The sequence below is a fragment of the Ptiloglossa arizonensis genome, chromosome 1 (genome assembly GCF_051014685.1).
Source record: "Ptiloglossa arizonensis isolate GNS036 chromosome 1, iyPtiAriz1_principal, whole genome shotgun sequence".
Classification (NCBI taxonomy): domain Eukaryota; kingdom Metazoa; phylum Arthropoda; class Insecta; order Hymenoptera; family Colletidae; genus Ptiloglossa; species Ptiloglossa arizonensis.
Window position 1 is genome coordinate 28,108,376 of NC_135048.1, and position 21,824 is coordinate 28,130,199.

At 32.1% G+C, this 21,824-nt stretch overlaps 3 protein-coding genes across 7 annotated transcripts; all 3 read right to left on the reverse strand.

The window, feature by feature from the left end:
- Positions 1-247: 247 nt before the first annotated feature.
- Positions 248-5,875, reverse strand: LOC143148735 (uncharacterized). Its single transcript, XM_076315371.1, has 3 exons — positions 5,526-5,875; positions 5,246-5,449; positions 248-5,179 (listed from the first exon to the last, which is right to left on the reverse strand). The coding sequence occupies exons 1-3, from the start codon at positions 5,623-5,625 to the stop codon at positions 624-626; spliced, it is 4,860 nt and encodes a 1,619-aa protein (XP_076171486.1). The 5' UTR covers positions 5,626-5,875; the 3' UTR covers positions 248-623.
- Positions 5,876-6,932: 1,057 nt separating this feature from the next.
- Tram (translocating chain-associated membrane protein 1) lies at positions 6,933-11,180 on the reverse strand. Its single transcript, XM_076315485.1, has 7 exons — positions 10,903-11,180; positions 10,332-10,508; positions 10,137-10,252; positions 9,847-10,059; positions 9,666-9,775; positions 9,301-9,588; positions 6,933-8,772 (listed from the first exon to the last, which is right to left on the reverse strand). Exons 1-7 carry the CDS (start codon positions 11,032-11,034, stop codon positions 8,675-8,677), a joined length of 1,134 nt encoding a protein of 377 aa, XP_076171600.1. The 5' UTR covers positions 11,035-11,180; the 3' UTR covers positions 6,933-8,674.
- Positions 11,181-11,598: 418 nt separating this feature from the next.
- Pfk (ATP-dependent 6-phosphofructokinase) lies at positions 11,599-21,392 on the reverse strand. Of its 5 annotated transcripts, XM_076303943.1 has the most exons (18): positions 21,234-21,392; positions 19,674-19,794; positions 19,441-19,592; positions 19,186-19,375; positions 18,900-19,110; positions 17,685-17,793; positions 17,006-17,194; positions 16,735-16,925; positions 16,590-16,665; positions 16,340-16,366; positions 16,209-16,229; positions 15,877-15,978; positions 15,603-15,809; positions 15,366-15,518; positions 14,968-15,292; positions 14,665-14,887; positions 14,372-14,550; positions 11,599-11,886 (listed from the first exon to the last, which is right to left on the reverse strand). In XM_076303943.1, exons 2-17 carry the CDS (start codon positions 19,765-19,767, stop codon positions 14,406-14,408), a joined length of 2,415 nt encoding a protein of 804 aa, XP_076160058.1. In that variant the 5' UTR covers positions 19,768-19,794; positions 21,234-21,392; the 3' UTR covers positions 11,599-11,886; positions 14,372-14,405. The 5 variants fall into 5 exon arrangements, with proteins under 5 accessions (XP_076160058.1, XP_076184097.1, XP_076159981.1 ...); XM_076327982.1 differs by having other exon boundaries at positions 11,599-14,550; XM_076303866.1 differs by lacking the exon at positions 17,685-17,793 and adding an exon at positions 18,577-18,685 and having other exon boundaries at positions 11,599-14,550.
- Between the last annotated feature and the right edge of the window lie 432 nt (positions 21,393-21,824).

Here is a 21,824-nt window from a genome sequence, read left to right on the forward strand (position 1 = left end):
GTAATCCTTCTTTACGAGGATCGATCGAGCGAAAAGTCCACCTGAAACGGATGGGAATGTTATCGTGGGCGACGGTCGACCTGAAATTCGCTGCGTTTCCATTGTTCGATAGAACCTGCCTGCAAAACGTGGGTGCGCGCAGACGCGAAGAAAAGAGGCAGCGTTAATCCTTCGAAGTATAGACACACTGTGGAGCCACTACCGCGTGGGAAACGTTTAGGAAGATCAAAACAATGAATTATACGAATAAGAAAATATATTTGTATCTTTATTCAACTGTTACAAATTAATATTTACATTTTCGTATTTGTATAATATCGACGAAGCAAACGCGATTTCGTCCGTCGGTCAAGAAGACGATGTTTCTTTCGAGTTTGCAATCATTTTTGTAGACTGCATCAGTGAATTATCGAAAATAATAAATGTAACAGTACGTGTCCACAAATAAACAAATATCAGAACATTGTGATTTTAATGCCGATCAATGATCGAATTATGTTTCGTACATTGACAAGCACATTATTGTTAATCGAGTTTCGTTCTTTCAAATACAAAAGTATAAAAATAATTTCTTACGGCTACCAAGAGTAAAGACAGCAAAAAATCACCATTTATGAGGAAATTTATGTATCTTTGAGAATGGGTTCGAACAATTTGTCAGATTCGTAAGGGATATTTCTAGTTTTCCCTGGCAACAACATCGGTACTGTTTTCAGGCGCAGATCGTAAGGAAAGAAGTCGTAACAAAAGTGATAAAAGTCATTTCGGTTCTCGATGATACCGAGCCGTGCCATTTCTTTCATCAACATATGCAACTGGTATTTGTAATTTATGTATGACTTCTGTTTCATAATCAGCGTCGTTACGTCCGACAATTCGCGTACAAATTTCTCAGAAACCAACCGTGTATCCAATTTGAATTTCGATTCCATGCATTTCCACAGATACTTGTAAAGACGATTCGTGATCCATGGTTTTGGACGTACAAGACGCGGGACTTTGTACACATTCCCGTTCACCAAGTAAGCTTTGTGAACCTCTTTCACGTGTTGTTCCATCCCTGCTGATTTCTTTTTCTTTTTCTTCGCCAGTATTTTAGCTTTTTCTGCTTGGGATTGCATCTTGAGTTCATGGTTACGTTGACTCGCGTTCATATTATCTATCTCCCGCTGTTTCAGGTTTGCCATCTTCATTTTAATTTCTGCCATTTTCTCTTTGTCATTCAAAACCTGAGACGCTGGTACAGAATTTTCCACATGAAAAAAGTCTTCGATGTTTCTTTGGCTCGACGAAGCAACGGTAGCCCGGTTGGAGGATATTTTTAAAGATGTTACCAAATTCTTGGCTATACTCGACACCTTAAGATTCTGTGGAACGTTTTGTGCCGTGGTGCGGAAATTATGCGAATCATTCGCCATAGACCTTCTACTAAGTGTATGCGTATCTTTGTTGGTTTTTCGAAATTTATCTATAACTACTTTGTTAGAAGAGTAGCTTAAATTGGGTGTTTCTGCTTCGTTCACATCCTTCCTAGTCGCGTTCGATACATGTGCATCCTCTTCATTGTTAGGGATATTTGAATCAAATACAAACTGCTCCTTCCGTGTGTACGGCACATTAATTTGTTTTATTGTCTTGCTTAAACTGTTTAAAGACTTGTTTTGAAAATCTGTGTCATCCTGATACTTACTTAAACTTAGTTCGTTTGTGTTCAAAACAGTCATCTGTTCCTGTAAATTCGATTCTTTGTTTTGTTCTTCGATAGAATTTTTATCTTTATTTGGTTCAATTTCATTAACATCAGCTGCAACCATTTGGTTTTGTGATCTATTCTCACTTCTGTACGATTGTTCCAAAAGAGTTTGAACTTCTTCTGCTTCAGATTCCTCTCTAATGTCTACACTTGATTGGTTTTGCAGTGTACTTATTTTTTTCCTTTGTTTATTTGTACTATTATCAATTTCGTTTGGCTCAGCCTCCTCCGCAATAAATGAAACCGATTTCTTTTTGGATAAATTTAGATTCTTGCTTTCCTTCTCCAAAAGAGATTGAACTTTATCCACTTCATATTTACTTCCAGTGTTAATAATTGAGTGACTTTGTGAACGACTCATCCTACTGTTTCGCCTTTTCATGGTACTTTCATCTTGCACAGATTCGACCTCATTCAACGGAGGTAAACTCGATATCTCCGTAATTTTAACCACCATTCTATTTTCGCCCTTTGGATTAGATAAAATGTCCGACTCTGACAACTCATTGTTATTAGATATCAGTGTACTTTGCAAATTCTTCCTATGTCTTGTAACGATTTTATCAATTATACCTTGGTTTTGTACGTTCACTGCAACTGATTCAGATGGTAATCTTGTAAGTACAACGTGAGGTTGCTTTTTTAAAATATTCTCATATTTATTATTAGAATTGCTCACAACAAATGAGGTTGACAAATTTTGTGATTTACTTAAATTTGTAATTTGTCTTGAATTATTATAGTCAAAGTTAACCTCGTCTATTTTCCTCATTCTAACTGAATTCAATTGCGACTTACTCATGATTCGACTTTGAACTTTCGGAATAATTTCATTATCATCCTTATTAGAATCGCTTGCAATAGGTAAGGTTGACAACTTTTGTGATTTACTTAAATCGGAATTTTTTCTCGTAATAGAATTATCAACGTCGACCTGATCTATTTCGCGTGCTGTAACTGACATCGATTGCTTGTGCGACTTACTCATAATTTGATTTTGAGATCTCGAAATAATTTCATCTTCTTTGTCAGAATCGCTTGTAATATTATTATCAACCATAGTATGATCTATTTCATTTGCTGTAACGGAAACCGATTGTTTGTGCGATTTATTTATAACTTGACTTTGAACTTTCGGAATAATTTCATTATCATCCTTATCAGAATCGCTTGCAATAGGTAAGGTTGACAACTTTTGTGATTTACTTAAATTGGAATTTTTTCTCGTAATAGAATTATCAACGTCGACCTGATCTATTTCGCGTGCTGTAACTGACATCGATTGCTTGTGCGACTTACTCATAATTTGATTTTGAGATCTCGAAATAATTTCATCTTCTTTGTCAGAATCGCTTGTAATATTATTATCAACCATAGTATGATCTATTTCATTTGCTGTAACGGAAACCGATTGTTTGTGCGATTTATTTATAACTTGACTTTGAACTTTCGGAATAATTTCATTATCATCCTTATCAGAATCGCTTGCAATAGGTAAGATTGACAACTTTTGTGATTTACTTAAATTGGAATTTTCTCTCGTAGTAGAATTATCAACGTCGACCTGATCTATTTCGCGTGCTGTAACTGACATCGATTGCTTATGCGACTTACTTATAATTCGACTTTGAAGTCTCGGAATAATTTCATCTTCTTCGTCAGAATCGCTTGTAATATGTAACCTTGACAATTGTTGAGATTTACTTAAATTTCTACTTTGTCTTGTAATATTATTATCAACCTTACTATGATCTTCTTCGTTTGCTGTAACTGAAACCGACTGCTTATGCGACATATTCAAATTTCGACTTCGTTTTTTCGGAATATTCTCATCTTCTTCTATATGCAAATTTCTTTCAAGACGCAGGGTCGACAATTTTTGTGAATCACACAAATTTTTAGTTTGTTTTACAGTATCATTATTAACGCTACTTACATTCTGCTGTTTCGAAATATTGTAATTTTTTTCTGACTCAGTGTGTTCATTTTCATTCGATGAAACTGAGTTCTGAAGGGAGCAAATGTTAGAAATGATTATATTCAGTCCCTCATTGATATTTACATTGCTCTGTTCTTTAACCGTTCCCCCCAAACTTTCGATAAGACTAATTGCTGAGTCTGTTAAGGCTTCATCTTCTCCATTAACACTTTGAGATGAACTTACATTTTCTTGATCAAGTGTTCTTGATAATTTTGAATGATGATGCAAATCTGTGTTTTGTTTGCCAGTATTGTTAATAATATCGTTAGTAACTTTCTTTGATGAGCTTGTGGTAATCATATGTAAATTTTCCATACTACTGCTCCCCTCACTAACTATACTTTGCTTTCTTATTTTTGGTGATGATATACAGTTCTTGTTTGTGGACTTTATTTTTTTTGTACGATTAAAAACAGCTTTGGATTCAAATGCGTCATTTGAATTGGTGTTGTTTTCAAGAATGTCAGAGAAAAGATTCCGTTTTGAATTATTATGTGGTCTTGTTGAAACTGTTGATTCTGATTTTGGAAGATCTGTAGGACTTTGAGTTATGTTTGAGATATCGCTTGATGCAATAGAAGCCTCAATGAATGAATTACTATCAGTAGAATTTTTTTTCTCAGCTGAGTGTAACTCTGTAGTTGTTTTAGCATCACTGGTCTTATTTTCCATTACAACATTTCCTACTACCTTCAGTGCGATTGTATTTAAATCATTCCCTGGTGATATCAAAGATGTCTTCATAGACTTACTTTCTTTTATAATACTTTTCTTTGATTTATTTGTTTCTTCACTGACATCAACTTCTTCCTCCATGAATACATTCTTGGAAATATTTCCCTTTGTTGGTCTATTATGATTTTTTAGAAACTTTGATCTTGGTTTCATTACAATAGTATCTGCTTGGCTAAGACTATCTGAAATATCACTTCCTAGTAACGTACTCTGTGCGTTTGGTATATATAAATTATGTATATTGTCAACAGAAATAGACAATTGACTGAAACGTGATCTTTTCATAATAGGGGAATCAGCTGTAACTGGTTGTTCGTGGTTAGAGTCTGTTTTTAAAGTGGTTGAAGAACTTTGTAGCTTGTCTTCTTGTAATATATCATCAAAAATATTTCTTTTTTTCCTCTTATAATTTTTTTTAACAAATGTAGGCTTCAATTTTAAAATGTTGTCTGTAGTTTGATTTTGATTTAGACTATTTTCTTGAACCTCTTTTAATTTTGTTTTAACATTAGTAATATCTGTCGACACAGAACTATTTCCACTAATGTTTTCTACAGATTTAGACCTATTTATAGATTTAGAACTGTCCATAGCATTTGAAAAAGCATTATCTTGAGAATTTCTTGCCTTTGACCGCAAAGAATATTTTTTTTTTGTAATTCTTGGTTCCTCTTCAGACTCTGATGTTACTGATGAATAATTAAACGCATCTACAAACATATTATAAATAATATAAGAAAAATTAATAAAATTATTTTATAATGTCAACATCATACCTTTTCTCAAAGAATACTTAGTAACATTAGAGGACTTTGAAACATCTGTTGCTTCCAAAACTTTCCACCATCCATCTTCGACTGTGTCAGTTTCTATCAATGTATCAGAATCTAATTGACGACTTGTTTGATTAAATAATTCAGAACTCATAGATGGTCGTGTTATTGTATTATTTTCTAAACGTTTCCACCAATATGGGTGTTCTGAAATACAATATAATGTACATTAATCAACAACACAAATATTTAACCTACAAAAAATTATAAGATATGTACATACCATCACCCAAAACATCTGTATCAGGATCCAAGATCGCAGAACCAGCACTAGATCTACTATATCTGGATAATCGTTTATTCAAACTTTTACGTTTAGCCATAATTTTTGACAACTAATCTTAATGTAGTGCCACACTTCTTCGAAAACTTACTTTTCAAATCACAACGCATACCACAATAACGCGACGCACATTTGTTATTTACTTCACAATTCTATTTAGAATGAATATATATAATATGATAGTATGTATTTAGATAAGATCTAAGGCATTAATTTGTCCCGTTCGAGTATCGAGGACAACCGGTACGCTAAATATATCTCTTTGTTTTACATGAGTTTATAACCACTTCAAATGTAATGCTCAACTAGTAACTTTTGATCGTTGCGCAGTTGAAATCTTTGAGAATGTTGAGTACTGTTTAATAGCTACTGTGGCAGTATTATGTATGTAGGATCACATAATGTTATTTTAAAAATTTAATCTGAAAATGAATGTGTAACGAATCAGATGAATCGCTATAAAATATCAATGCTATATTGATTATTAAATGTGGATAATTGACATATTATTAATTTTATAGCGATTCATGCAAAAATTTTCAAACCGTGTAGTTAATAAATAAAAAATAATTTGATATTTAATTAAATTCTGACCACGATAAAATAGGCTAGAGAAGTAAAAAAGTAAAAGGTTTAAGCTTTAATTTTCTGCTTGTCACAATAGATTTTGATAAGTATAAACAAAGTTATAGCATATTGAATTTTACCATATCTGCACCACTCGAGGAGACGAAATATAAGTATAATTATTACGAAAGTGATTAACTTAATATTTGTTTGCTCTTTATAATTTATACGATATGCATAGAAGTTACAATTTGTACACAAAATTTAAATCGCAAAAATATGTATCATTTCCTTTGTAGAGAGATACACAAATTTTAACGGCTCTTTCATTAGCCTTTGTATGTAGTGATGGAAGAAATTCCACGATTTGCTGCATAACTATTATGTACAATCTGGTTACTATATTACAACATCATGCCTCTTGAATCTTCATATTAAACAATAATTTAATATAAAATAATTTTGACTTATGTCAATTTAAGTATGAATTTACTTACCTGTTTTAAATTATCAGTCACTAATAATTCTTAAATTTGCTTCAAATTTGTCAATATTAGTTATTATATTCATACAAATTAAACTTTGTTTTTGGTTTAATGTTATTTTGTGTAGGAAATTATCAACAGTTCAAAGCATAAAAATAATTATTGTTATTAATTTAAACATACTTTTGATTTCTTTAATGTATATTTAATTTCTCTCATATGAAAATACAGTTTAGGTTTTTAATAATAACGGACGTACTGCATTACAGTAATTGTTAATTAGCTTAACTTCATGTCTGGTAAATAAATTATGATTTTATTTAATATATTGTATCTTATACACTGCCGTTTTGAAATTAATTGGTTCAATTGTTGAATATTACAATTGTATCATATGGTCTTGAAAGAAATTTTTACATACGACAAAATGATACCTTTGGATACTATACCTACCCATATATTTTGTGGTTTTGGAAGTACATTGTAGGAAAACTCATTCTCTGTGTATAATGTGTAGAATATGTATAAAACCTTCTATCAGGTGTACAAGTCTGAAGTGTGGATTGCAGACAATGGATGGCGCACCAATGCTGTTTGTGGTACACAGATTTTACATGTATGCCATTTTGTTGTGCGATTAATAAGTGTCAGATGCGTCTGAATGATAAATTGAAAAAGTGTTTTAATAGTGTTGTGATGCTGTGTTCAATATGTCGCAATTTATACCAAGCAAAGAGCATTTGTAGATAGCACTAATTTTTTGTTTTCATTTGAAAAAAACTGCTGCTGAATCGTACTGGTTACTTTAAGAAGCTTATGGTAAACATGTTCCATCCCAAGATACGTGTGAACGATGGTTTTGGCGTTTCAAAAGTGGTGACTTTGATGTTGTAGACATGAAACATGGAAAACCGCCAAAAAGATACAAAGATGTGGAATTGTAAGCTCTGTTGGACGAAGATGATTCACAAACACAAAAACAAGCCACAGAGTAATTGAACGTTAGTTAACAAGCTGTTTCTAATCACCTACGAGAGATGGGAAAGATTCAGAAGACCAGCAGGTGGGTGCCAAATGAGTTGAATAACAGGCAGATAGAGAGGTGCAAAAGTACATGTGAAATTTTGCTCACACGATACAAAAAGAAGTCATTTTTGCATCATATCATTACTAGCGATGAAAAGTGGATTTATTTCAAGAATTCCAAATACAAACAATCATGGGTAGATTCAGATGCACCATCCACATCGACTGCAAAACCGAAGTGTGTGGTTTATTACGAGCTATTAAAATCTGGTGAAGCGGTTAATACTGAATGCTACAAAAAACAATTGATCAATTTGAACCATTCGTTGCTTTAAAGAAGACCAGAATACCAAAAGAGGCAACACAAGGTCATTTTTCTTCATAATAATACTCCATCACATATGGCAAAACTGTTGAAACACGTTACAAGCACTCAGCTGGGAAATTCTACCTCATGCGTTTTACTCACCAGACTTGGCTCCTTCTGATTTCAACTTGTTTGCATTGATGGGTCACATACTTGCTGAGCAGCACTTTGATTCAAGATGTGAAAAAATGACTTGATGAATGGTTTGCAGCAAAAGGTGAAGATTTTTTTTGGTATGGTATCCACAAATTGCCCAAAAGATGGGAAAAATGCCTAACTAGTAATGGAGCATACTTTGAATAAAGCTATTTTTGTCATTCTTTCAAAAATAACGTGTTATTTTGGAAAAAACTCCGCATTCCATACTTGTACACCTAGTGTACAATATCTTAATATTTCTTTATCTATGAGAGCCAGTGTTATCTACAGTTGACACGAAAATGAAGTATGCTAAGAAAAACTCGCATGATAAGTTCTATTTTGAAGTAATGTTACAATAATGGAAGATGTCACAAATACTAACTCTGATTATGTCTCGACATAAATAGAGAATGTATCAGAAATCCTATAATATGATACTCACATATATGAGTGAGAACAAATGTTTAATCAGCCTTGGATAAATTTCTTAACCTAAACTGCTTCTACTTTGCTTTTGCAGAAGAACGAGACCTTAGATTCTTTTTCGTTGCTTGATCAACTTCTGGTAAATCATCATCTTCGGATACAATAGGCTTCTTCCCTGAAAAGATATAAATTTTTTATTTGAAAATGTTGTTCTCAATGTAAAATTTCTCTCAAAGTAAAATTTCACTACTTGATGAGATGTATACAGAGATAGGAAATCAATTTTTTTAAAGTCATTTTTTACATAATCTCAAAGTTATTAATAGTTTTTTATTGGAATTATATATTTTTTATTATAGTCTATTGTATCCAATGTTAAAATGAATTTACAATCTAATATTTTACAAGTTGATGAAATGACCTTAAACTGAGAAATTTAGATTTAATTAATGGAAGTATTGCAACAGAATTTTTAGACATTAAATATCTAAATCTTTGGATCAGACGTAATCGGTCCATTTCATGGCCAGCATGTTCACCTAATCTTATTCCATTCTATTTCTTTTCGTAGGAAAAAATTGTTTCCTATCATTATATGGATCTCTTCAAGTAGTGAAACTTTATCTTGAGAAGTTTTTTAATTTAATAATAAATAACAAAGATATGTTGGGGTTTCATATCTTACGCTGTATATTTTTCTCACCTTCTTTCTTTTTAAGTTTTTGCTTTGATTTTACCGTTACTGGTATAGGAACTGCATTTTCTCGAGCACGCTTCATTTGCCTTGTAATGAATACATAAGAGAGGTAGGCTTGGAAGACAACAATAATACTTAAAGCTGAGAATTGTATGATTGGATTATTATAGTTTCCAGTAATATAATCAAATGAACTATCAATTTCGCTTAAACCATACAAGAATACTAAAATTGTAATAGCAAAGGTTGCAATACGTGCAAAAATATACATTGTATTTGCAACAAGAAATACCACTGAAATAAAATGAATTTATAATATTATATCTCATCTATTCTTGTATAAAATAAATTCATAATAAAATAATACATACTTTTTGTCACCTTTTCCTTTTTACTAATAAAATGACTAATTCTGGCTCCATGAAGCATAGCATCTCCCATATAGTGCAAAACTAACAGCAGGATTCCTACTTGTTGGAAGCTAGGGAAAACATGTAAATATTCAAGGACAAAGTAAGGTATAGTAAATATTAAAAAAACTTTGCATCATACTTAAAAACATAAGCTGCTAGAGTAAATAGCAATCCAATAGTTGCTTGGACAACACGAGGTGGAATGTCTTCCTTTTTTATCCTTTGGAAGTATAATTCAGGGTAACAGTGCAACCAATAAGCAAGTTGACCGATAAAGAATAATTTTGATGAGAAGGTCAGTGGTGCAGGATATTCTTTCCATAATGAAGTTATATTTAATAACAAATCTTCTCTGGAAGAACACAAATTTGTATTAAATTTAAAAATGTATAAAAAGTTACTGCTCATTTTTTGTTACTTATTTTTTACCTGACGATTATATCTATACCCCATATAGCAGACAATACATAGAATAGAATAAGTTGACTGGATTCGTTAAATTTAGCAAGCTTTACCTTACTGAGGTGAAGACGTTTTGAAATTTTCTGCAAAAGTGTTTAGAAACAGATTATATACAAATGCTTTAAATACTAAAGAAGAAAAATTACAAGAGATATAACTTACATCAAATATATATTCTTGAAACACAGCATGCATTATAATTGTTATCAAAAAATAAAAAAATACAGCACACGCATCTGTCCAACCAATAACATATTTCATTGGTATAGTTGGATTTTCTATGTCAGAAGTTACATTGTGATGAATGGCAATAAACATGTATGCCCATGGTGATGTTGCCTAAAAATAATTTATATGATAAAGAACAAAGGATACATAAATAAATGACTTATTGTACAATATTTACTAGGGCAAAAAAATGTCACATAACATTTCCAAATATTAATTTTAAAAAAATGGTAATTACAATTATAAAATCTAAGATGTCAGGAGATAAATACTATACAATCTTGTTCAAGATCATTATTTTATACAATTGTATCGATCAATTAGAGATAACGAGTAACATATGGTTATTCTATTGACGATAAGTAAAACGAATAAAATATATTAAACGTCCATCGAATAAATGTACAGCTCACTTGGTTAACAATGTTAAATAAAAAAAGAAACATGAAAAAATTAAATGAACACGGTAAAAATGTCATTTATATCGAAGAAATTAAACACTGACCTGCACCATTAAACCAGTCACAAAGATCATAGTCACACAAGAAACAATATCTCCATGATTTTTAATGATAAATTCATGGCTGAATATAGGAGGATTTTTATTTGAACTTTTGCGACCTTTTATTGCAACCATTTTTGCAAGAAAACTACTGTTTTTCCGAAAACAGTATGGTCAATCTTCCACAGAAGTAGACAGAAGAGTTACTGTCGAACGACTTGTAGCAACTACTGACACGATTCACGATTAAAGTCGCAACTAAGTACACCGACAGGCACATACACCAAAAACCACCGCCTGAAGTGACTGGCCAACGTTGCACTATGTGGCGCTTTCTGTCTTTACTTGTCACCACGTAGTAAATCAAAACAATATCAAGAACTTTTTTTCAAGTTATCAATAATGTGTATTTTTGATATCTTTATGTAGTAATTAAAAGGATAATTCTTTTTGTAACACCGCATTAATCATTTCAATATATGAAAGTTAGATACATGCTTATACGGATATTCTGTTGTTTTTAAGTGCGATAGAGATTGTAGTTTGAATAGTAACGGATATTCATATTTTGTCGAGGAAAGAAATGTTTAAGAAATCAATTGGATTGATGTACAAGCTCGCTAATTTATACATTTTCACACTTAAAACTAATCATAAATAAAATAGTTCAGAGTTACAAGGAGGGAGTGAGTCAAAATATTACTTTATAAGATACACTTTATTGAGAGTATTAGGTACATTCTTAGTGGTCACGATATACTTATACCTACGCATTTATGCATCTGTTTCTAAAATTGTGCAATTACCACAAGTATTTCATGAAATGTTGAACTATCGATGAAAAAATATAGTAATAGTTATGCGACGGTAAAGTGAAAATACATATTCAACAATTCGATGTCAGAACAAAATAATTTCTGTATGCTACTTATTCTGCCAGAGATAAACTGTAAATTCATTGATCAACAATGAGTCGAAAATATACATCTGTAATCATAAAAATAATATATTCTTTCAACGTTATATTTATTACGCTATTGATTAATCGTTAATGGTATGATATTAACGCCTGTGTATTTTTGTACATTGCTTGTTTGTATCAGCATAATTAGTGGTGGAGCACTCGATATTCGTTCGTACATATTAAGGTGAACACATACGACATACGACGAAATTCGGAATTTGCACGTAATGGTGCACAACGTACATAGCATATGCTATAGTTTTATATTTACCCGTGGAGTTGGGAATTAATTAATGACGTATATAACAGTCATTTCTTACTTTGACATTGTTACCTTTATCTGCACCTCTTATTACGATTTCTAATGTTCTTAAAGTAGAAATTATATCCAATGGTCTGATAATTTACCATTCACCTTCATTTTAATAGATGATTCATTTTTAGTACAATTCAAGTTTTATTCATCATCAGTGTGTAATTAGGCCAAAATGAATTTATGTTTCCAGAATCGACGATGCGAAGGAGTAATCTTGAAAAGTTTATAGTTTCATCGAGAAACTATCTTTGTGAATATTTAAACACTTTATTATACAGCATTTGTTTGTCTTTAACGGTTATTAGCATCACTTATGTATATGCTTCTCAACAACATCTATTGTCTTTATATTTTCCTAAACATTTGCATTTTTAGCAATGGCTTTAAATAAGCGATTTGCTCAAGTTTTCTTTAAATACGTATACATCTTTGTTATTAACCTAGTGTAGGATTCAATGACAAATATATACTATTATATTTTGCGTGCAGTGTTCTCTAATATATCTGGAAAAAGTTGCTTCTCAGTTCAAATAAATGTTTTACCGACTATCACTAATTTATGATAGAAGGTGTTACAATTCATAAATTGAAATAATAATCGTCAGTTGGAAGAACTTTCGTTTGCAGACACTTGGCTCATGTTTTGCATAAAACGTATACGTGCATCGTTAGTTGTTAAAAAATGTTCTTTTCGCGTTTCGTAAAGTCAGAAAAATTTGTATTAAAGTTATTCTGTAATGATGATATTAGTCAAGTTTACAAATACGAATAAATTTGTAAACGATCATGATCGTTCGTACTGTAACGTCATGAGCTTGATTCTAGAATTTCGTTAGGAATAGTAAATCTACTATACACTCGAGAAAACAATTACGAGTTTAATATTCGTACGACTCGTCGAGATAAATATATGAGAATACGAGTACAATAATAACACGAATTAAATCTAAATACTCTTGTGGTCACAAGCCTTAAATCTTAGCAAAATCTTCTAATGTTACACGCAACCAGTACGACTTAGGTCTTTGGTTTGCCCTAAGTATCGTCCAATGTTGCAAATTATGTTTTGAGGTAGACAAGTATATTCTTCAAATAGCTTTTCATAGCTATCAGTAAAGCTAAACCAAAGGATAAAGTTCTCATCAAAGAAAAATGCCACGTTATGTTAAATTTTATATAGCGAATTTGCGACCCATGAAAGCTGTAATCTGATTTGCGATTCATGTTGCAACTGAGAGTTTAACGATGAGTAGTACGATGCGTTCTAAAAGCATTGTTATTCTAACGAGCTCTTGTCAAAGTTACGTGAAAAAATCAAGCGTCAAAAATGTCATTTGCGTTTAAAATTCGCACGACCGCAATGAAATTACACTGTTTGGTATCAATATTCTATGTAGAGATGAGTTTAACAAACACGACATCAAGTGTGTTAAGAATGTTCGTAAGATTCAGTAAGCATTGAAACTCGAAGTTACTGAATTCGAATGTAGCGTCGAGAGATTATCGTCATTAGTTGTGTTCATCTTTATTATCACATTCAACTGTGGTTATGTCTTTTAATTGTGATATACCATTCAAATGTTAAATACTATATTAATTTTATATCTTCATTTACCTTACGCTCGAAACGATATTAATGACAATAAATATTTAACACTGCCCGTTATAACAATATAACTTTTCATTACCATCAATGGAAATGCCATCTAGATTTCCTATCTCGTTTGATTTTCTTAAACTATGAAGGTATAGCTTACCTCCGCATTTCAGGTACTGGCTTTGTACCTACTTCTCACCTGAGTTTAAACCACGTTCAAAATACACAACTTGGATATGTTCAAAACAAAATATTAATTTATATTCTTGATTATGGCAATAATGTGCAATAATTTGCTATTTATTTAGATTGCTCATATTTAAAGTTTTTAGCGCACGTCTTGTTATTCAATAATTGAACACACAGACCGGAATTGCGCGTACACATAGCAATTTTGCAACCCTTGATAAAATATTTAACTTATATTAAGTCCCGTAGAACATGATATTCTACGACTTTAGATCTAAAATTTGATCGCTTTGACTCATAAATAATAACGGAACAGGATTTTTATAATGCCATACAATACTGTAGTAATACTCTTCAATGAAATCTACTTTTCATCATTAACAGTACATATTTTACAGAAAATTACCTTATATCGCATACCGTGACGTGTAATTCGTAACTTAGACAAGTGGTGGATCATTATCAAGATCCATTTCTTCGACAGTTATATAAAGTCCTTCTTCCTCGTACGTAGACTCGTGCTTTGCTAAAACTTTAAGTAATGGTCGTAGTTTCATCCACCACTGATATTTTGGAATGCGATGTCTACAAAATTTATAAAATATTATACACAAAACTTTCGACTTATAAAAAAAGGACAAACAGATGAACCACCTTTCTAAATGTGTATGTGTAGCTTACGTTAAATAATGTACTCACTCAAAATCAGTATCCTCAAGAAGCTCTGAGAATGGTGTAAATCTATACTGTCTTCGCACAATACCAATCATAACTGCTGAATCAGCTTCCAAAGTTACCGTTTTACCCTCCGCATTAGTACATTTCCTTAACTGGTTGCTAAACCATTCGACCGCTTTAGAACCCATTTTTGTACCCAAGTTACGGTCAAATGGAGTGGGCGAACCACCTTGTTGCATATGACCTACAAAAAATGTTGTTTTATCAAAAATTATTGCAAAAATTATAATAAATTAGGGGTTTAATTAATTATTAAGTATATACCAATAATGTTCATTCTACAACTGAACAGACCCTTTCCTTCTTCGCTAAAAAGTCTCTGCATAAAATCTGTATTGTAATTTAAATTAGCATTTTCATTTCTCAGAATAAGACCTCTTTGTACACCTTCAGACATCTTTGCAGCCATCGCAATGACATCCTGATTTAAATCTTTGATATTAAACTTTTCTTCGAAAATATATGCTGCATCAGCTCCACCGGCCAATCCAGCGACCGTAGCTAAATAACCGCAATATCCACCCATAGTTTCAATAATAAATACTCGACGTTTTGTACCCTGTGCTGACTGGCGGATTCGATCACAGATCTAAAAATAAATATAAAACCACGAGAATCAGCATATTCAAACATTTTGTAATATTATTACAAGACAATTTTACCTCTGTAATTTCGTTTAAAGCAGTGTCACAACCTAACGAAAATTCAGTCCCTGGAACATTATTGCTAATAGTTGCCGGAATCATAGCAATAGGAATTTTAAATTCGTCGTACTTATCCCTAGCTTTGAAGAAAGTAAGTCCAGTTTGATAACCCTTTTGAAATGAAATAATAATATTATAACGATGAAACGGCTATTTTAAAAATCATTACTATCAAGTGATTTTAACAATTCTTACCTCGAAACCTCCTATAATAAGCAAAGCTTGAATTCCATATTCCTTAAGCATCTTAGCAATTTGTGGTAACTGATCTTCTTTAGGCGGAGTACGTTTCGTTCCTAAGTAAGCACCACCTTGCGCCACCCACCCAGTGACAGAAGGCCAATCCATTAATTTAAACTTTCCAGCCATAAGTCCTAATACTCCATCGCAAATGCCGTAAACCTGAAAATACACGCTGTAAGATTTATGTTGTAAAAACTAAAGAAAAATATTAAATACAAGGTAATACCTTGTCACCTCGATAGATGCAGTTCCTAACAAACGAACGCACCGCTGCATTCATGCCGCAAGAAGGCGATCCTATATGCATTACACCTAACGTATAGTGGTCCTGAAACAAGATTTTATTATTTTAATACAATGAAGGAATCTGTCGTTAATCCATGCAGCGTGCACATAAAAAACGAACACATTCTGTAGTTTGATGTAATGTTCGGTATTAAATGTTGTACGATGTTTATGCTTACTCCCATTCGCCTAGTAAAATACTTGCTACACATAAAAAAAGGACATGAAAACATAATAATAATAAATTGATGATGTAAAAGTTGGTTAACTCACTTGTCCACATAAAGTGAATCGCTAGTTTAGAAGGGAAAGACGAAAGTGTTAGAAAGGCAGTGCTACAAGGCATCAAAATACAGTATTCAGCAGAAGAATATACACTTATAGTTCTTTCTTAACAGATTTACCTTTGTTAATGTAGGGCCATTACTTTCCTGAAGCAGTAATAAATAGTATATGTAATAAAGGCAAAATTAATTCTCCACCTCCATATATTTGTTAATCGTTAGAATTAAAAACCTTCGGTTATCTTTTTTTTATTACATGTTTATTAAAGTTGTTCGAAATTTTATGTTTTAATAATCGTTTATTGAAAGGTTCAATAGAAGGTTTCAAGTTCCCAGTAATTTTAATGGCACGTATACAACAATAACGTACCCTGTGCGGATCATGATCCACGGGTGCCTTTAGACGAGTCAACATCTTGTATGTCTCTAGATTACGAGCGAATCCTCTAAAAATGTTTTAAACGATATATAATACAGTTTGTAGGCGTATATTTGTAGGTAACGAATTAACTTACTTTCCGCGAAGTTGAACGGCAAGGTCCCAATTTTTATCGGACATAGCTTGCGCTACTGCTTTTGTACGACGGACACACTCCATAAGTGGTAATCTAACAGCTTGATTTCCGTCCAACGTAACGACACAAGCTTCGGTCTCCGGCGTTGCTTCCATCAAAGCCATTACAGCTTCTGCACCCATTCGACAACCCTATGCAATATTATTAAGTTAATACAACATTATTAGCTTTCATTGATCAGAACATCACGTATATCCATAGAAACACAAACCAGAACTCTATCAAAAGCTGATGGATTACCACCTCTTTGAACATGACCAAGGACAGTAATTCTGGTATCTTGTTGTAGTTTATCAACAACAACTTTATGAACTTTTTCAGCAGTAATTGGTTCGCCGTTCCTGTCCACAGCTCCTTCTGCTACGATTATAATATTAAGTCGTTGTCCAGTGAGTCGCTCCTAGAAAGTAGATCATCCAATCTTAAAATTTGTATAAAAGGCTTTAAAGATGGAATTGCGTAAAAAGCATAAAGGCCATCCAGAGAATAACTTCTTTCTCAGCTGAAGGGAAAAGAAATTCAAATTCACTGGCATCTATTAAGTGAGAATCAAATGAAATAATATCAATACATAGATGACTAATGCACATAACGCTACTATACGAAAACCTGTTAACGTTTGTTAGATTTATAGTGTATGAATAACGTGCATCTAAACAGTATACAAAATTAAAAAGCAAAGCACGCTACATAAAACATTCTTACCGTGAGAAACAAAGAGACTGAACTAAAATGATTAAAAGTATTTGTTTCAGTTTGTTCCTAACTAAAAATGGATAAAGTATAAATTTCAGGAAAAAATATTTCTCTGTTTATAACTTTAGTAAACAATGAAGAATATAGCTAATCCTATTCAACCGTTTAAAAAATTACAAAAAAAATATGCGAACCTGCAACAATTTTCTGCACAGCTTGCTTGGCCAATCTTGTTCAGGTGGCCATTCTGGGATGAACACAAAGTCAGCTTCGCAACATATGGCTGCCACTAGAGCCAGGTAACTGTAATGGTATGTTATAAAAGCTAGCTAAAAATATTAGGATATTATAAAAAAATCAGTGACTATGGTAAATTAAGGAATTAATGATATTCAGATACAGTCAATAAAAAATATAAAAATAATTGAAAATTTTAGAAAGTTCTAAATGTTCTTTTAATACCTATAAACAACTTTTATACACGAATTTGTAATGTATCTGATCAGTAACTAGCATACTTTTATATTTCTGTGTAATCTAACTACATTGGTGAAGAACCAGTACAGATTCAATGTAGAAGATAACAAATTTAATGAAATATTGTAGTGGCTGGCCATGATAAAATTTTATTATAAATAGATACATTTGAATGAGACTATTGTAATGATTTATCATCAAGAACGTGCCTGTTGCACAGCTTCGCAAAGCTCCTCGACCCAATCACCTGTTGGTGGTGCTTCAGGTATAAAGGAATAACATACTTCTGAAGATAAACTTGAGGCTAACGTCAGATACCTGAAAGGCTCTAGTTTTATTATCTTTGCTAAATTAAATTAGCTTGTTCATCTTTTTTTATCAAATAAACAATTGCATGATGTAATAATTAAACTCAGTACTCCAACTATTTGATTATGTGTGTAATTGGAAGGGGGAATGAGTGTACCATGAAGTAACATGTTTCTTCATGACATTAACAAGTAAGCAATCACAAATATGCAAAATAATGCAAATTATTGAATTTGTTAAATTAAGTTAGTGAAAGACAACAATGTGACAAGAAATTTGGAAAATTCCTAATCAACATGCCTGCTCCAACTTTCTACATAGTTTATCAGGCCAGTCAACAGGAGGTGGCGATTCTGGGCAGAAAACATAATCTGCCTCTGCAGCTAAAGCACCCACAATTCCCAGATACCTATCCAAAAGTTCACCAGACTTATAAATTACACTACAGTGCTAAATGATTATTTAATTTATAAAAAGCTATCATTTCAACAATGCATGTCTTTTTGCTGTTGAAATATCAAATATTTTCTAAATATAATTAAAATTTTGGTAATATATCATATGTATAAAATATTTTCTAGTTAAAAAAAAAGTTTTCTAATGACAAATAAGAGTTGACTTACCCACAATGACGACCCATAACTTCCATAATGAATGTTCTTTGATGAGAATACGCAGTACTGACGATTGCATCAATGCTTTCAATAATACGATGTAACGCAGAATCGGTACCAATAGTCATGTCGGTTCCGCAAAAATCATTGTCTATAGAACCCACCATACCGACGATGTGTAAGTGTTGGTATTTGTCTGATTGCTCCATAGTTATTTCACCTAATAAGTAAGGAATACAATAGACGTATTTAATATTTATGATAAAAGTTGAAGGAAAAATTATTTTATGCTTACCAGCCTGTGCTAATTCTTTTAATAAATCAGACCATTCTTCTTTAAAAAGATTTGCACCAGTAAGGGAACCATCACCACCAATTACAACTAAATTAGTTATTCCACGAATTACTAAATTTTTAGCTGCTTTTCTGCGACCAGAGTGTTCTCTGAATTCTGTACATCGAGCAGAACCTATTACTGTGCCACCCTAAAATATGTATATAATAATCATTGTTTGCAGTCATATAATAAAAAGTATAATTACATACATACCCTATGGATGATGCAAGATACAGAAGACCAAGTTGCCTCTACGATATTTTCTCCACCATCCACCATACCCTGGTAGCCTTCTTTAATGAAGAAAACTTTACATCCTAAATAAATACCCATTCTAACTACTGCTCGAACTGCAGCATTCATTCCTATAAAATATATTACAATAAAGATATAACAAAACATATTTTATGTAATATTTATTTTATCTAAGCAGTTTAGTTTTCTACCTTGAGAATCTCCTCCACTGGTAAAGACTGCAAGTCCTTGACCTTTATGACTACCAGGTTTTATGAACCTTTGCGCTGCTAGATCTTCTGCCATTGTGTGATTGTTGGATCCTTTATCTTTCTGCAATGTAAATAAATGTATTTTACATTTTCAAGATACTTTTCTTAACTTTAGATGTATCTTTCTTTAAATTGTCAAAATGAAAACTATTAACGACAGTAATATTTTGTAGCATATATTAATAAACACTTATAATTATATAACTTATACTTAAACCCTATATGCCATTACCTTCTTAATTATTAATTTATTTGCCTATGTTTTAAATGATGTACAAAAGTAATTCACATCTGGGAAATTATTCAGTTGTATATCATAATTCTCTGAAAACATCTAAACAAATACTGCCAGTAAGTTAAATAATATGTACCACCTGTATTTTATACTTAGCTCACTTTTGGAAAAACCACTGACAGAGATTTGCTTTGCTCAAAAATTTCTTTTTTCTTATCAATAGAAAATCTTGTAACAAAAGTTTCTTCTTCATCATCTAATCAAAAATCTACATTATTTCCTAGCATTCTTATAAATTTCAAGTTAACCGTTATGATAATTTTATTGTTAATATATTACTTTTTGTTGGAGTTAAAAAACAAGAAGAGGAATTTTCTTTTTCTAAATTATCCTTGGTCGTACAAGTACATATTTCCTCATTTTCTACGTACATATTTTAGGGAAAATATATGCAATGAATTTAAATAAAAGTTAATATGTTCCAAATTAGACGGGATATAACCTCAGATAAAAAAAATATAAAATAGACTATTCACATTGAAAAATTGTTTTACTATAATATGAATATAGGGTTCAATGCATTAAAATATAGGATTCTCAACTATTACATATAGTTATATTACAATTACTATTTTTACATTTACAAATGTTTATATTTCCAATTAAGATACTTATTACTCTTATAATATGCAAATGAAAGGAATGCCTAGACTGTTACTGTATAACATAATAATCATTCAATAGTGATAAAATATATAATGTACGGACGTGAAATTAAATTTGTCAATGTAAATTAACGTATTTATTAGATATCGTAAATAAAGTGAGAAATATCAACTGCATCAGAGATTATTTTTTCAAAGGGCATTGCAACATAAAAGTTCTTGGGACAGTCCTTCGTATTTTAAAATAAAATAGCGTGTGTGCAAAGAATCAATGGAATCTGGCACTGTCTCAAAGTACCGCGCATCAAAACATCAGAACGACGGCGATACATACAGTATATATCATTTAAATTACATTGTCGAGTAACGGATGATCTGTATGAAAAACAGGTATGCAAAGTGCCAATCTCATTTATAAGATGAGCAAATCAATATGGCATGTCAGCAAGATATTTAAATTTATTTTAAAAATTGTAATCGGAAACAGTTGTCCATTACAATGTGTATACGACGTAACGTCACTGTCACTGACAATCAATCAGTCAGTGTGAATCATCCATTACCGACGAAAGTTACACGGGAAAGGTAGGTTTGACTCACCTAATGAAAATATATCCGATTGCGATAAAACTAGAGCGGGGACAATCCTTTCAATATTAAAGTCAATGAAGAGTTTGTGGTCATCCAACTAAACGTCAGATACCACATCCACGTCTTGTGCCTGACTAAAACTGAAGGTGACCTTTATGTGTGCCTTCTATACCAAGCCCCCACCAACGGTATCAGTTGCTTCTCGTCACCCCACTCTACGTAGAAACAAATTTAGGAAACGTCCGTAGATGGTGTTAGTGGCACACGCGTCCACCAATAATCACGCTTCGTTGCTCCCGCTGTGCTCCCGGAAACTATTTTAAATCTCATCCATTGAACTCTTTTAACTTTAACTAACGTTCTCCTTATGATTGACAAAATAAGAATAACCAGCATTAGAAAATATATTAAAGTGGTCTAAAGAAAATTGATAACTAAACATTGTAAAAGATTCCGTATATCCTCGCTGTACGCTTGAAAGCAGTGTCAAAAAAAGATGAGATGTTTTTGCGTCTCGATTCGGCCGCCATTGTAATATCGATGATCGAGAAGTAATATGATTCGTTCTTACTAATAATAATTCAATACGAGAAGCTCATT

Coding starts and splice junctions, on each gene's coding strand:
- LOC143148735 (XM_076315371.1), bottom strand. CDS start 5,625: ATGGCTAAACGTAAAAGTTTGAATAAACGATTATCCAGATATAGTAGA. Junction 5,450..5,525: donor TACAGATGTTTTGGGTGATG/GTATGTACATAT, acceptor ATTGTATTTCAG/AACACCCATATTGGTGGAAA. Junction 5,180..5,245: donor TAAGTATTCTTTGAGAAAAG/GTATGATGTTGA, acceptor ATATGTTTGTAG/ATGCGTTTAATTATTCATCA.
- Tram (XM_076315485.1), bottom strand. CDS start 11,034: ATGGTTGCAATAAAAGGTCGCAAAAGTTCAAATAAAAATCCTCCTATA. Junction 10,509..10,902: donor TGACTGGTTTAATGGTGCAG/GTCAGTGTTTAA, acceptor AATTATTTTTAG/GCAACATCACCATGGGCATA. Junction 9,589..9,665: donor AAAGGAAAAGGTGACAAAAA/GTATGTATTATT, acceptor ATTTTATTTCAG/TGGTATTTCTTGTTGCAAAT.
- Pfk (XM_076303943.1), bottom strand. CDS start 19,767: ATGGCAGAAGATCTAGCAGCGCAAAGGTTCATAAAACCTGGTAGTCAT. Junction 19,111..19,185: donor AAAAGAATTAGCACAGGCTG/GTAAGCATAAAA, acceptor CTTACTTATTAG/GTGAAATAACTATGGAGCAA. Junction 15,293..15,365: donor CTTTAAACGAAATTACAGAG/GTAAAATTGTCT, acceptor ATTTATTTTTAG/ATCTGTGATCGAATCCGCCA.